The sequence below is a fragment of the Aquila chrysaetos genome, chromosome 12 (assembly GCF_900496995.4).
Source record: "Aquila chrysaetos chrysaetos chromosome 12, bAquChr1.4, whole genome shotgun sequence".
In the NCBI taxonomy this organism is placed as follows: Eukaryota; Metazoa; Chordata; class Aves; order Accipitriformes; family Accipitridae; genus Aquila; species Aquila chrysaetos.
Window position 1 is genome coordinate 18,780,444 of NC_044015.1, and position 15,525 is coordinate 18,795,968.

The 15,525-nt window shown below is 41.9% G+C and overlaps 1 protein-coding gene across 3 annotated transcripts in view; it reads right to left on the minus strand.

Annotated features, from left to right (window-relative positions):
• The window catches only part of FAM102B (family with sequence similarity 102 member B), a 30,936-nt gene extending 23,542 nt beyond the window's left edge, over positions 1-7,394 (minus strand). For all 3 annotated transcript variants that reach the window (XM_030033588.1, XM_030033587.1, XM_030033586.2), the window contains exon 1: positions 7,043-7,394. In XM_030033588.1, coding sequence (XP_029889448.1) covers positions 7,043-7,281 — 239 coding nt within the window. In that variant the 5' untranslated portion in view covers positions 7,282-7,394. The remainder of the gene's footprint in view (positions 1-7,042) is intronic.
• Positions 7,395-15,525: the final 8,131 nt, after the last annotated feature.

The window sequence follows — 15,525 nt, forward strand, 5'->3', positions numbered from 1 at the left end:
TCCATGCCTGAGGCACATAAGAAGATACATTCTCTCCAACAAAAACATTTTTTTCCTAAGCATTGCAAAAAAACCCAACAAAACCCATCATTTACAAACAGAGCTTCAATGTTTCACAAATTTCAGCACTAAGCAAACCAGCAAACAGCTGGCTCTGCAGGAAGAGCTCCACTTGTTTACAGTGCACAACTCCCCAGTTAATTTGCTGTTAGTACATGCAGAACTTTAACAGAGCAATCATTTTCTATTCCACATGTTTTTACTCATGATAAACAGGTTAAATCTTTAACTAGCAACATTTCATGTCAAGTATTTCTTATAAAATATGTATAAGCTGATCATCACATGGAAAGAGAGCTGCTTTGGAATAATTTTTCTTAAGAAAAACTGCTGGTTATAGGCAAAAGCAGAGACCTAGAAGGAAATTAGCACCGTGAAGGGCAAACTGCATTAGCAAGACCGTAGCCAGCAGTTCAAAGGAAGTGATTGTTTCCCCCTGTTGAACGTTTGTGAGGCTGTACCTGCAGCACTGCACCTGTTTTGGGGGCCCTCAGTAGAAGTAAGACACTGATAAACTGAAGCAAGTCCAGGGGGTGTGAGATGGGGGTCTAGAGTCAGGGATGAGGGGGATGAAGCACCTGATGCAAAAGTTGGGAGCATAGAATTTTTGCAATCTGAAGAAGAGGTGAAGGAAGATCTAATTGCTATCTTCAGCCATCTCTGTTGAATTAGAGAGAAAATGGAGCCAGGCATTTCTTAGTGGGGAGCAGAGAAAGGAAAAGAGGCAATAACAAAAGAAATTCCAATAATATACGGGAAAAAAATGTTCACAATAAAAGTGGTGAAGCAGAGGGACAGGTTTTCTACAAAGACTGGAATCCCCACTCTTACAGATTTTCTAAAGTTGACAGGACAAAGCTCTGAGCTTCCTCATCTAACTGAAGTTAGTCTTGCTTTGAGCAAGAAGTGGGACTACATGATCTCTAGCACTCTCCTCCACCCTAAACTATTCCATGAACAGAAACAGTCCTTAAAATATGAAAGTAACCAGGTGCTATGGCGCTTGCAAATGGCAAGTTTATGACAGGAAAATACTGTGCTCCATGTACTGTAGTGGGGGGAACAAAATCACCAGCTCTTTTAAACCAAAGTGCCTATTCTCCTGCACAAGCCAGACACATTAAACATAAAAACTTTTTCCCCCACCCTCTCCTCTTTGATACCTGTCATGCATCTCTTTTCTGGAACTTTTTCCTGAAAAGCTAGCTATTGCTGTATCTTTTACCAGTACTTTCAGTTACAGTAACAGAAGTCTCACAAGAATGAGCTCTTTTCATATCTGCAATAACCAGTTACATCCCATGCAAAATGCAGTCTGTACAAACATTTTCTTATCTCCCACTGTAGCCCAAAGATGACCCTCTTCAGATCTCATTTTATTTTCTTTACTCATTTGATTCTTTGATTTTCCTCCAGTCTATTTCAGATACTTGATTTCTTCATCCCTCTTATTTCCACAGTTACTCTTCCGTCTTTATACATGAACTTTCCCATTAATATTTTAGCTTTAATTTCTTCCCCTTCAGCCCTGTCTAGAATGTCCACACCAATCCTTGTGCATCATGTTACCTTTCTCAAGCATATTCTCTAAATCTGTTGACTAAACACATTTTATTGTAACTATTAATGAAAGGCTAAAGAGGTACAAAGAAACTACATTAAAAAAAAAAAAAAACGTGTAGAGAACTTCCCCTTCTTACCTCTTCCTCTCTAGAGAAGGACAGGGCCTGGAAGCTGCTCAACCAACAGTCTCTTCACAACTGAGAAAACACTAAGTGGACATTCGGAAGTCTGAAAAGAGCAGCTACGAAATGCAAGCCAGGATTTTTAGACCACCAATGTGCCTCACAGTACTTGAAAACTCATTTTGTTTCAGTTTATCCAACTGCAAATCCAGTTACAGCTGAAAAAGCTGTTAGAAGTAGCATTATCCATTACCAGTTCTGAAGACTGGATTCATACATCATGAAGGAAGATTAGAGTGATAGGGACAGTAATTCCATGTGACAGATATGTTTTTCTAACAAGTACTTTTGTTTAAAAACAGAAAGCTGGTTAACCTGTGTTACTATCAGGAGAAATTTTCCCTTTCAAATGCAATAGCAGCAACAGGGAAAACAACGGTTAAAAAGCAATTTGAAGAGTCCAGTGAGGCAGAAAATATACTGTACTTGCTGGAGTCTCAAAAACCAGATGTAGTTTTAGGCAGTCGAGAAGGAAGTAGCCAAGCATCACTAGAAGTAAGAAGTAGTACTTATTATCTAGAAGATAAGAAATCAATTTCTACAGAAGACGATTACATACTCTAGCCTGTATCTATTAGGAATAAGAATATATTCATGCAAGTAATGCAAGATCTTGGAGACCGCCTCTCAGGACTCAAGACTGTGCTGTGCATAAAAAAAATTTCCCTGGAATTTGTTGGAGAATAAAATGTTTTGATGAAAAAGTTATAGTTCTCAGCTGCCCCTAATCTCTGTCTGTCACACAGATACGGATCATAATCAGCTGCTTAGTTTTGAATATTGTTTTGTAAAAGAATTAAGAGAAAAACATCAGCAGTCTAAAGTGTCAGAAATCCAATCTCAAAGGCAGGGGAATACAACCAGACTGAAGACTGCAGTCATAAGAACACACCAATCAAGAAGTTCTTTCCTTGAGTGGCATGCGGGTAGAAATCAAGCTAAAAATGTAACTACCAGGCTTACAGCTACTGTAGCCTAAATCTATACAGTACTGTGTTGAAAGTACACCCTCAAAAAACAAGATCCTTTACTTTCCAAAACTTCTTTGATTTCCTTGTATCCCATCTGTTCTTTTGCTGCTGGTTGAGCAACAACTCAGCCTATGAGCAATTATCTACTCTAGGGGCCCATCAATTATTTCTTCAGCCTATTAAGATGAGGGCAGTTGCAGATAGCCTGTACTTTCAATATATTTATGTCTACATTAGACTAGCCTTGAATAAATATGCTTAGTATTTAGCTAAGTCTATACCTTAAAATAGTATTTTTCTGTTCACAATATTCATAGGTGCAATTTCTGCCCTGGAAAATATTTTGTCCTTTCATGGCACAACAGATATTATGTGCACATTATTTCATGACCAGGCAGTGCATAGATACATTGTAAACTGGAATCTGCATGAGTGTCCTGTACTAATGTATCCAATTTCAAAGAGAGATACCTATTATCATCAGCCCAGTGAAAGATAGAAATGTAGAAAGACACCTTTCCACATAGGAAGCCAGGCTTAAGCTAGAAAGTTTTCTAAACAAAAATTAGGTTTGTTAGCATAGCTTTGCATACATCCACTATTTGCTGAAAATCCACCCTTTGTTATAAAATCTAAAATTCCTATTGTAAAGATCCAGAAGTCATATTAGAAAGTAATTTCAAAATGGGGAGGGCAGGAATGACACTGTATGGCTGATTGACAGTTTATTAAAACAACCAAACAAAACCTCCCCCCTCCCACAACTCCCTTCAAGGTTTTCCATGTTGTAGAATCAAACCTTATAACCCGTTCAATCTCCCTAGAATTCCAGGGTCCTGTTCTTGCACACACACTCAAACATTCCCCCTCCAGTTTAACACTGCTACTACTTGGCTGTTCAATGTCCTTTGATCAAAATATTATTCGACAGTACCAGTTTACTTTAAAAGGTTGAATATTTTGTCAGGTAATTAAGCATTTAGCATTATAATACAGAGTGTTCTTTTCCTGCAGTAAATAGTCACAAATATGCATAGGGAAGTTTCAAATAGAAGGTTTCAAACTGGAGTTCTAAAAAACTACATACAAACACAAAAAACCACAGTGATGTCTAAGCAATTAATATGGTTGCTATTTATACACAAACCAGATCACTATGTACTGCACTGTACAAGGTGGTTTTATTTGGTCACAGAATTTCTATACACTTCAGGCACACATCTGTGTCAGCCAGAAAAGTAGTTGGGCTCCGACAACATGCCTCCCATAGCATGGACCATGTCTTCACAACATATTTCTTACATATCTCTTTCTCAGTAAAGATCTGAGATATAAAAAAAATATTTTTCAGTAGCTTGAACTTTTATCTGTCTTCTTTTGGCCCCACTTCAACATTCAGAGGGATGATGTAGGTATCACATTGCTTGCAGGATCAGGGCTTTAATCATTTATACAGCATGATCCATGCAGGGCTGAAAAGACCACTGCTTGAATCTGTTTTCATTACAACTCACTACATATAGGCCTTTATTCTGGTGCTGCCAGCCTGTGTTTTTATAATATTTCTTTCTCAGTGAGTAAGCTTTGGAAAGAAAATGCTAATAATATTAGGCTGGTTTATAGCCTGTTGATATGACTGCCTTTTTTTTTTTTTTTTTTTTTTTTAAGGCAAGAAGCAGCAGGATATTGGTTTGTATCAGTACCAACTTGAGAACTTAATTCTCAATAACTTCTCCCCCCAAATTATAATTTACTAAACCTCAGTCAGTAACAAAAATAAAAGCTGTAAGACGACACGGTCAGTCTCCCCCTGTATTATAAAATACTTGAAATTAGTTTCTGTATTACTTTCTGAAACACAATGGAAGTGAAACTTCAAATGTCTTTTATAACACTACAAAGAACACTACTTGAAGGATATGACTGCCAGCCCACAGTGAAACTAATAAATTTGTGCAACTAGAAGATGATGGCTATTAAAAAAAGTTTGCAACTGACAAGTTTTGAAATGCTGCCACTCTGATGTTAACTTAATTTCTCCCTTATTTATTCAGACCTTTGCTGAATCACCACTGTGAAAATCCATCTGTTAATTCTTACGCCAAAAGCAAAGGCACTCCCTGAATTGGCACTGCAGGATGACTGCAGAAGAATTCTTTACCTTCCTATCAGCATACCTCAACGCTTCTCAGTCCAGCAGAAATGGACCAGTTACACTCACAAGGACTTCAATATACCAGCATACGTTTCACTGCTGTTCTTATTTTTAAGCCATACCCCCAGAAAAAGGAAATGGAAGAATTTCAAAGCTTCTTTGACTCCAACACAATACTTCAACACAATTTTTTACATTGTCAGACTTCCACTGACACTTCCTATGCACACATACTACCTCCTATCATGCATATTTTACTCTAATATACTGTTCACATTCATAAAGATATGCATGTATGCTTTCAAGCTATTAATTTTAGCATCATAAACAGGCAAGGCAAAAAAGGCTAAGATCACAATAACGTACCAAAAACATCAGCTCAGCTGAAATCAACTCTTTTAAAACAGAGATACTGTCCAGAAGATGTATGTCAGCCTGTGAATACGACTTCAAGGCAGTAAGGGCTGCATTAGGACAGTAGTGGCACATTAGTGCCTAAAATCATGATTATCATAGATGAAAATCATCATCTATTACTCAGGAAGAAGCCGCTCACAAGAAAAACATTGAAGAAAAAAGACATGAAGTGAGAACAGAACACTGATGAGCTGAAGACCCTCCAACCATACAGAAGAAAAATGAATCTTCAATTATACATGCTAGTATAACAGAACGGTTAAATAAGGAGGTTTTAGGCCAAAGTTCTGTTTTTATGCTCTTTATTCTCCTTGATTAATTCTATTTACAGGATCAAAAGCAGATAATGTAGCAAGCTCTGTAACAGCAGTACTGTAAAAAGAAAATAACTCAATAGTCATAGATTTGTTACTGATTTCTGTTTGCTCCCAGAATTACATAAGACATTTTTCAGTAAATCCTTATCGTAATAACATTAAAGTAATATAATAACCCATACAACATGAACAAGTGTAACGGGTCCTCCCCAGACCTGAAGCCACAACACACCCTTCCTATTGACAAGGTTCTGCATCTGCCTGGTACCTGGAAAAAATTAACCCACCTGCACTGCGCTGTTCAGCCATCCTTACCAGTGGATCCGGAAGCCACCCTCAGCAGATGACTGCTCTGTTGTTGAGGCACAAAAGAAAAGGGAAAAAAAAAAAAAAAAAAGAAAAAAGACACCTGTCTGCTGCTACACTTGCACTGCAGAATTAAGTATGAAGAAAGTGGGTAACACATATGACCTGAATACGTAAAGGAAATAAGAGAGGACTTTTCCATGAAACAGTTTATGTTAACTCTCCATGTAAATATCCACAGAACGAAACACAGTGAACCAGCGTCCAGCAGAATAAACCATTAAGGTCACAGAACTCGCGTTCACAGGGGACAGCTCTGACTTCAGACTTGGTGGCAAGACATTTCTTCCCCTCCCGCTACCCATACGATCAGTAGGCTTTATAGCTCGAGGCGTTACGGCACAAGCGACCGGTTTCTCCAGGACAGCCCTCACCCGCTCGTGGATTCATTTCCCCTGTCACTCAGTATTTAAGTGCCTTACTAAGCGTTTAAGAGCCTCAATACTTATTTTCAAGCAGCGAGCAGCCACGCAGACGAGGAATCTACAAGTGCTCCCACATCCGTTCCGTTGCCGCTGGCGCCGGTAACGCGGACGGGCTGAGAAGACAGCCGGCCTGCCCGGCGGCAAGCCGTGCCACAGGAGCTTTGGACGTCCGTGCCCGCTTCCCTTCCCCAGGGGGAAGGCGAGGGGCACGCCCGCAGCCGCCGGCGCTGGCCCCGGCCGGGGACCGGAGCGAAGAAGGGGGAAGAAGCCCGGGCCAGGGAAGCAGCGGGGCGGCCCGAGGACCGGGCCAAGGAAAGAAACCGCCAGAAAAAAGGCGCCGGGACGCGGGAGCCGAGGATGACAAAGCCAAAGAAAAAGTGAAGAGGATAGAACCCGTCCGAGGGGACCCGAGGAGAGGGCGGAGGGGCTGCGGAGGCGGCCGGCCGCCCTGGCTCTCGGCGGGGGGACGGGGCTCTGCGGAGGCGCGGACTCGAGCGGAGCCCGTCGGAAAGAGGCGGCCGGGGCTGCCTGCGGGGGCCCGGGCGCCCCGGCAGCCGCTCGGCTCGCAAGCCCCGGAGGCACCTACCGGGAGGACTCCCCGCTGAAGCTGCCCCCGTCCAGCAGCCGCACCTTGCAGAAGAGGATGCCGTTGACGAAGGGCACGGAGGAGAGCTCCTCCAGCTCCAGCTCCACGCGGAACTTGAACTTCTTCTTCTTCATCATGATGAAGGCCATGGGCCGGGGGCTCGCCGGCGGCCGCCCCCACGCCCGGTCAGCGCCGCGCGGCAGCTCCCCTCCGCGCCGACCGCCCCGCTCCGCTCCCATGCCCGGAGCGAGGGCGGCACCGCCGGGCCGGGCCGGGCCGGAGCGCTGGCCGCTCCCAGCTCAGCCCCTGGCCGCCGCCGCGCCTCCCGCCGGCGCTTACATGGCAGCCGGCGCCTCCCTTTCAAACCCGCCCGCCTCCGCTCCGCCCGCTGCCGGCAACGGCCGGCGGCGGGGCGCGGCCGGCAGGAGGCATTCGCCGGCACTGCCGAGCCCCGGCCGCTGCCGCGCGGAGGCTTAAAGCCCGGCGTGCGGTTTCGCGAAGGAGTTGGCCGGTGCCGTCGCAAGGTTGGTCGATAACGGGGACTTGGCGTGCCACCGTCCTGCGCAGCGGAGGGTGTCCGGAGGAGGGACGTGGCCCCGGCCCCGGCAGAGCGGAGCTTGTGCAATCCGCCCCCGGCAGCTCTCCCGCCTCCCAGAGACCCTGCCGGGGCGGTGGGACGCGCCCCGCGAGCGGAAGCCTGCTGCTCTGCTAACATTGCATCTGTTGAATGGATTCTTTTAAAGAACGTTAACAAAACGTCATTTAGATGTCGAAATTTCAATGAATTTCGAGGAATTTAGGTTCCTTCTGCTGTAACTCAAACCTTATTAGGGTCTTTTACAGCAGTTTAGCCTGGAATTTGCAACTAGCTCCACTTCTGATGCCAGCAACAGATGCTCCTAATCTTGTAGAGAAGGAGGAGTGTACACATTTGTGTTTACATTTAAGAACAGCCCTGTGGCACAGATGATCGCAGCAGCACACACGCAGCACTATTTTGTATAATGTATAGTTCAACACCAGCATGTGCTCTCCAGGGAAAAGCTGTGTCTCGAAAAACCCATTCCAGGAGACTAAAACATAAAGCAAGCCCGGAGCAACCTCCATCAGCAGATCAGTTTCCTCTTCGCAGAACATTGCATAATAAAAGCCTAACACACAGTGTGTCTTCCCACAACCGAGCATTTATTAATATGATACGAAAAAGAATTTGTAAGATTATGCATGCAGTGTGATGCTGAGCCCCTGAAATCTTGTTGCAGCTTGTGAAAGTAAGTGCTGCTCCTCGTTCAGGATAAAGAGCTAGAAATTAATATTTTTCATGGAATACATACCTGATGAATACAGGAATCATAAGTGGTGTGTGTGGCTAAGTAAAATAAAATGTCAACCACTGTCCTGTAGCATGATCCTAGAAAAAAAGCAGTAGTAAAGAGTAAAAAGCATAAAAATGGAGTGCCTGGATGCTCTTGCTTTCTCTGTCCTACAACATCCAGGGCATAAAAGGTATTTATATACAGGGTTTTCCAGTAAAAATAACTACAAGGGTAATTCTGACTCCTTTATTAGTTTCATATTCCTACCAAAAACTTCCCTCCAAAACTCCCAGATGTCAAGTAATCACTAGCTCTGAAAGAAGCTGTTTAATTAGAATAAAATTAGTATGAAGACATCTTTGATGTCTAGGCATTTGGCCTTGAGCTAGGAATTCCCCCTTGAGAACACTTCTTCAGCCTGCTCTACAATAACTCTCAAAGTCTTCTCTCTTTAGCAGACTGCAACAGCCTACAATATATCATACAAGGCAATTCTTTGGGTACTGTATTCATCAGCTCTCTGTTAAAAGAAATGGAAGGTGAAAGGTTTTTAGCACCTAAAGGGAGTATTTAGTTCGTATCAAGCTATACCAAGATGCTCCTTTCTTTCAAGGCTAAAGCAGCAATTCCACAGTTCTGTTAAAAACAGAAGTTTCTGGTTGATTGAAGAGATTACCATATTTAACTGGAAGGTCCTGTGTATTAATATCTAGAGAGAAAAATAGGGCTGCCAATCAGATGAATTATCTGTTGGAAGTTTGACAAATGCAATTGGTCCAACTATTACACAATACTTTAAAGAAAATCTGAAGTAATTTATGTTTAGTTGGACAACAAATAGATCAGCAACCTTCATAAATTATTAAAACCTATAATTTAGTATATACCCTTTAAGTAGTCTCCCATACAAGCAGATCCTCTCTATAACCAAACTTCTCAGGAAGTTGTAAGAGTTTATATGCTGAGTGCACCAGTAAGCTGTACCAGCCCTGACCAGCCTCACCTCGGTCCTCACCCACACCCTGCCCAGGGGACCCATTTAAGCTCAGCTCTGAGCCCTTGGTCCTTATTTGAGCTTTGTTGTAGCTCTGTCTGTTTGTTGAGTGGTTGTTCTATTGCAGTCCTGCTTGCACCTTGTTGTGGACACTGACCTGCAGGCTGACTTCCTAGCTTAATCCCAGACCTGTCTTTTCATTGTAGCTGTGCCTGACTGTGATTGCTGGGCTGGATGCTGAGTTGTGTTCCCAGCATGACCTCAGATGTGCCTCACTGCCGTGGATGCCTGCTTTTCTTGCCCAGGTACTGTAGGGTGGGCCCTGGCTGGTGAGACCCCTGCCCTCCTGGTAAGGACCCTGTTCTTACACTTAGCTTCTTGCTCTTGGGGAGAAAGCTGACCCTTTCCTATGCCCTGCCATCCGGAGATGATAGCTGCTAGAACAAAGAAAGGGGTCGTTGCCCAATGACTTTAGGAGGCTTGATTCAGATGCAATCCTTGTTCAAAAAAGCCTAACTCTTTTTGGGGGCTATAGTTGCTTCCTGAAACCAGTGACTTGAGAGAATCTTCTATATTGAGTATAACCTTCTTGATCAGTAAGAGTCAAAGTCAAAAGTGTCAGAAGTATAGATTTTTAAATATATTTAGAACCTTTAATCAAAAGATTCTTAAAATAGCAGAAGAGTTTTTCAAAAAAGGATAAACACTGTGGCTAATGTAAGAATCCTGTGTTGTCATTGATGTAAAGCTTCTGCAAGTTTAAAGCACTGGAGTCTTATTTTAGGAGAAATTCATAAATCTTTAAAGAAGTTGGATATTACTCAAGCAGGTACAAAAGCTCAGAGATTCAAGAAAAATCAGTGTTTTTCAAAATATCACTGTTACACCAGGATAAAACAAATAATTCAAAAGCTGTTTGCTCTCCTGAAAAATATAAGATTTCAGTCACAAAGTTGCAGGAGTTAATATGGAACTTGCTTTATGGAGAGGTGAAGCCTAGGTCTCTGGGATTTTAAATCCTCCAGAGCACCAGTGTACATATCGTTGTTGGAGGTGGCACTAATGTGACCTGTGTTCATCTGCTTGGCCTATTTGTCTTCTGCAGCACCATTTCCCTGCTGGGCACTTGTATTTCTGACCTGTAGTTCTTTTTCCTGGGAGTAGTGGCATCAGAAAAAACTGAAACATTTCCTAGGTTTGGCTTTAGATGGATCACTGCTCTTGAACTGATGTAAGGTCTGGGCTACAGCCTGTACCCAGATCAGTGCTTCCAGCAGCAGTCAATTGTAAGCACTCCATCTTGGTCATGAAAAAGATTGATTTGGATGTCTGAAGCTAAATTCAACTGAGAAGTGAGCTCAGTGGGAGCTATATGCAATGTGGGTAAGTAAACTCCATAATCATGACACTTCTCAGGCAGCTTTAAGAAACATGTGGTGAAGTCACGGTCCTCCAAATATGCTTGTACATGTTTAGTACAAACCCACGTGAGCAGTCTCTCTGATTACTTCTCTGAATGATCACTGTCTTCATATGGTATGGCTCTTTAAAGCTGTGCTGTAAATAAAGCTCAGGTAATAGCCCTAGTCCTGTGTGGTGTTCTGTGACCTCCAAAATGGTGATGTGTCACAGGAAAAGTCAGAACACAGCTGAAGCATACCCAGCTTAACCTCCATTGACAATATTAAATCATGATTTCTTAATTTGTAAACCATATTTACCTGTATTACAGCACCAATCTTTCTGAATTAAGACCTAATTCCTTTTTCATGCTAAACCAGTCCAATGCCGTGTGCTAGAAAAGACAAGCACCAGTGAAGAAAAATATGAAAAATAATAAAAGAATCTGAATTGTTATGGTATAGCTTGTTATGATATGATAGTAAGATTCCAAAATACATTTGTTTTTAATTATTTTATAATGACAGTTTAAAACTTGAGCTAATTACATTTATACAGTGGAGCAAGTATTCATTTTACCCTAAAACAAGAAAAAACACTGAACTTTGTTGCCTTGGAAATATTTATTGCCTTTGTGTTGTTTAATTACCTCCTCCTGTGTGTGTCCTGACAATTGCTCCTTCAGGTGACATAAAACTTCTAGATGTACTTAAGAAGAAAATTTTTTAACTGTGTAGCAGAACTGGATTTGATCTTATTTAAAAATTACTCAACTTCAAACTGGATTTGATTTCATCATTTAAAAATTACTCAACTTCACTGCAGCCCCTGGAGTTAAGCCAGAAGTGACTTTTGGCTCATGCAGTAGACTATTTTCATAATTTTAATATTATTATGAAGTGTTTCCTTGCTCACAGAAAAAGAGCTACAGTATCTAGAGCAGACACTGAATGATGCATTTCAGCTGAATTATCTTTTAGCCTATTAATAAAATATATCAAGTCTGCATCTAGCCTCTGAGGTTTTGTGGTATTTATAGCACTTCCTCTAAGTGGACAGTATTGATATAATTTAAACATTTATTGTACATGTATTGATATATATACTAATTAAAAGCTCTTGGTTTAGTGAGTTAAATGCATGTATTTTTGATATGTTTTTGATGTTCTGATACTAATCAGTGTTGATACCAGAAAGCCTTAATACTCAATACAAATAATATAAATGTTACAAAATTTAAAAAAGAAAAATCTTATTTTAGATGCATATATTGGGCAAAGATATTTCTTGACTCGGATGTCCTTTGCAGCTCTGCAGTTCCTTCAAGCAAGGTAAAAATTGGAGTGCAAGGTGATGGCTTATTCAAAACTCCTTTTTAACAAACAACAACTCTATAAATGATACAGCCCCAAAACCTGTCGTAAGACCATTTGTAGAAGTCATAGCTTTGGTAGTGCTAGCTTCCAAATAATAGGAAACACATATTTTCTTGTTAGACATGTAATTGAGGCAGAGCTCCAGAATTGTGTTTGTGGTCATTGTCTCAGATGTCACTGCAGTAGGTTAATTAGGCCAAACTAGTGTTTGTAACTTTCAACAAGGGCAATGCCTTCCTCAGATGAGTATCTAATAGTCTATCCAACGTATGTAAAATATCTGAGACTCTTACCTACTTTTCTTATTGGTATCAGCCAGCCATACTAAAGTTAAAGTATTTAAACCCTCTGCACACCTCTATGCTACTTATTCCATTTTCAGGAAGACCAGTGCAAATCTGGAATCACTCAATGAAAAATGAGTTTCACTGTTGTCACATCATGGTTAAACAGTTGAACCAATGAAATACAACCTGTACTTCCAACCTTCTGCCATGCATGCAAGTCAAAGCAGAATTTGTTTGCAAATATGAGTTGTCTAACCATCAAACTCTATTATTTGCCTGTTTTCTGTGGCCTACTTTTCCTACACAACTCCTAACAGTATGACACACACTGTGTAAATTATAACTGTGCAGGATGCACTTACGAAAGCCAAACCTGCCAAAAACTAGCTGTTCTTCCTTGTTGCTTCAGGAAGAACAAGTTCAACTCTTCCTCTTTTACCTTGAATTTTGGACTATTGACATGACCTTTACATGTGTTAATGACAACTACAGAGGTTTTTAGAAAAAATGTCAGTATTCCATGGACTATTGACATGAACTTTATACATGTGTTAATGACAACTACAGAGTTTTTAGAAAAAATGTCAGTATTCCATTGAGGTTTTCTTGTCTTGATATTTATTTATGCCACTTCTTACTTTAGTCAATCATTCCCCCATCAGACACTACTTTCAACCCACACTGCAGGTAAATTATAGCAGATACTTGATCAGTCCACAAACTTGTATGTATTGCCACTAAAGTTATATTTAATTAATAAAAAAATATTTTAAGTGTGTGTATATATAATATGTCCCTATTCACCCTGAAGTGGTTACCAAAATGTGGTGTCTGCCATTATACTGCTAGCAAAAATATTAACACTCAATGCCTGCAGGTTCCTTGAGTGCTTGCATATAGCTTTATTGATCACGTGATTAATGATTAGCTGATGTTGAACATCTAAATGACATTAGCACACAATATAGGGTAAAACTGCCTGAGGTCAATTTAAGTGTATGCTTCAGGTATTTGGTGTTAATTTTTGAGTGGTTCTAGTTCAGATATGGTGTTAATACAGAAGTACAGTATTTAGTATGATATTCATCATATAAGAAAATAATTGTACTTCATCAACACCTCACACAATGACAATGCTGGATATTAGAAACCTAGTGATATGCAATGGGAGCTTAAGGTAGCACTGTTTCTTTCCCACTTATGTCATATTTCTATGTATTCAATAACTAGTACACATAGTTATTACGTGCATGTTCTGATTAGTGATAAAAGAGAATGTTGCAGTCACTGTACTTTATTAGATAAAGATGTAAGGATGATGGTATGAGTAGAAAAACAGAATCAAAGGCCATGCTATTTAGCAGTATTACATCACTGGGATGCAGTGACCTCAGCAATGTTCACTTTCCTTATTCCAGAAAGGAGTGAAGTATGTTCAGACTCTGCTTGTTCTGATACATAAAGTTAGCTGTACTAACAAAGTAACATGTTTATATTTGGACCTGTCTTGTGTAACCTATTTATCAGTTAGGTGGAGGCAGTGGAGTATACTCTCATCAAGGTTCCAGATGATGCCAAACTGTGGGGGACCAGCTGGTGTGCTCAAGTGCAGGGCTGCGATTCAGAGAGGCTGGAGGAATGGGGTGACAGGGACCTTATGAATTTCCACAAGGACAAACGGGAAGTACCACACGTAGGAAGGAATAGCCACTTGCAACAATACAGACTAGGGAGCAGCTCTGCTGAGAAGGACCTGGGGGTCTTGGCAAGGAGCAAACTGAGCATGGGCCAGCAGTGTGTCCTGGTAGTAAACAAGGCCAGCAGCATCCTGGGCTGTATTAACATAAGCATGGCCAGCAGATGGAGAGAAGTGGTTATCACCTTCTATTCTGCACAAGCTAGACTGTATTTAGACACTCTAGTCCAGTTCTGGGCTCCCCAGTACCTGAAAGACATAGATAAACTGGCAAGTTCAGCAGGGGGCCACCAAGATGTCTGGGGGCTGGAGCAGTTGCTGTGTGAAGAGAGGCTGAGGAAACTGAGCTTGCTCAACTGGGATAAAAGAAGGCTTTGTGGGGACCTAAAAGGAGGCCTCCACCTTCCTTGTACCTACAGAGTTTATAAAGGAAGTAGGGTCAGGGTCCTTGTAATGGGGCATGTGGGAAGATAAGAGACAGCAGGCACAAATTGAAATGAGCAGCAGCTCAGGGTAGATCAAAAGGGAAAAGCTTCCTCCCTGTGAGGACAGTCAGGCTGTAGAGCAGACTGCCTGGGGAGGTTGTCCAGTCTCCATCCTTGGAGGTCTTCAAGACTGAAAAAAGACCTGAGTAACCTGGTCTGAGCTCATAGCTGAGGTTGCTTCAAGCAGGAGGTTGGACTACAGAGTCCCTGAGGTCCCTTTCCAGCCCACTTATTCTGTGATTCAATGAACCTATAACACAAGCAGGTAGTCTTCACGTAGGCAAGTCATAGTAGTGTCTAGCCCTTTTTCAAACACTAATTAGTCTATGGTCAGGCAACGTAGACCATTAGCTTTATTAATTACTCTTTGGGCAAGGCTACTAATTTCCCGCTAAAAGGCTGAAATGCACTTTCCATGGTTGTGTATTGACTGAATATGCACCGGGAAAGCAAGACTCAATTCAGCGGCTCTTGTTTTCACTGCAACTCTCTCACAGAGAGCCTCCTTGCTGACATTTTCTATCCATTTGTTCTTATACCAGCTGCGTCCTTTTACATTTACCCCACTGATTTATTTATGAAGCAAAAAACCTAGAAGTTTCCTCTTCTAGTCTTTGTTCTATTAGGCCAAAGATTGCCCCTAGACTAGGGGCTCTTCACACAGCTTCAACCCAGACCTCAACCGTTGGTGACTAGAATGAGCCAAAGTATCCAAATTAGGTCTTTCGAAGCATTGTTGGTATTTCTCTACTTGTACTGGAAACGTTTAGCTGGATACAACCGTCTAAGTGCGGGAAGGAGAGCTGAGGCGAGCCTGAGGGGCTGCGGCTGCCGCCCACCCTCTTCCCTCCGCGGCTCGTTTCCCGCTTCCCGCCTCAGGGCTCCCCGCCCTCCCTCCTCCTCCTCGCCGCTGAGGCGGGGCCGGGCC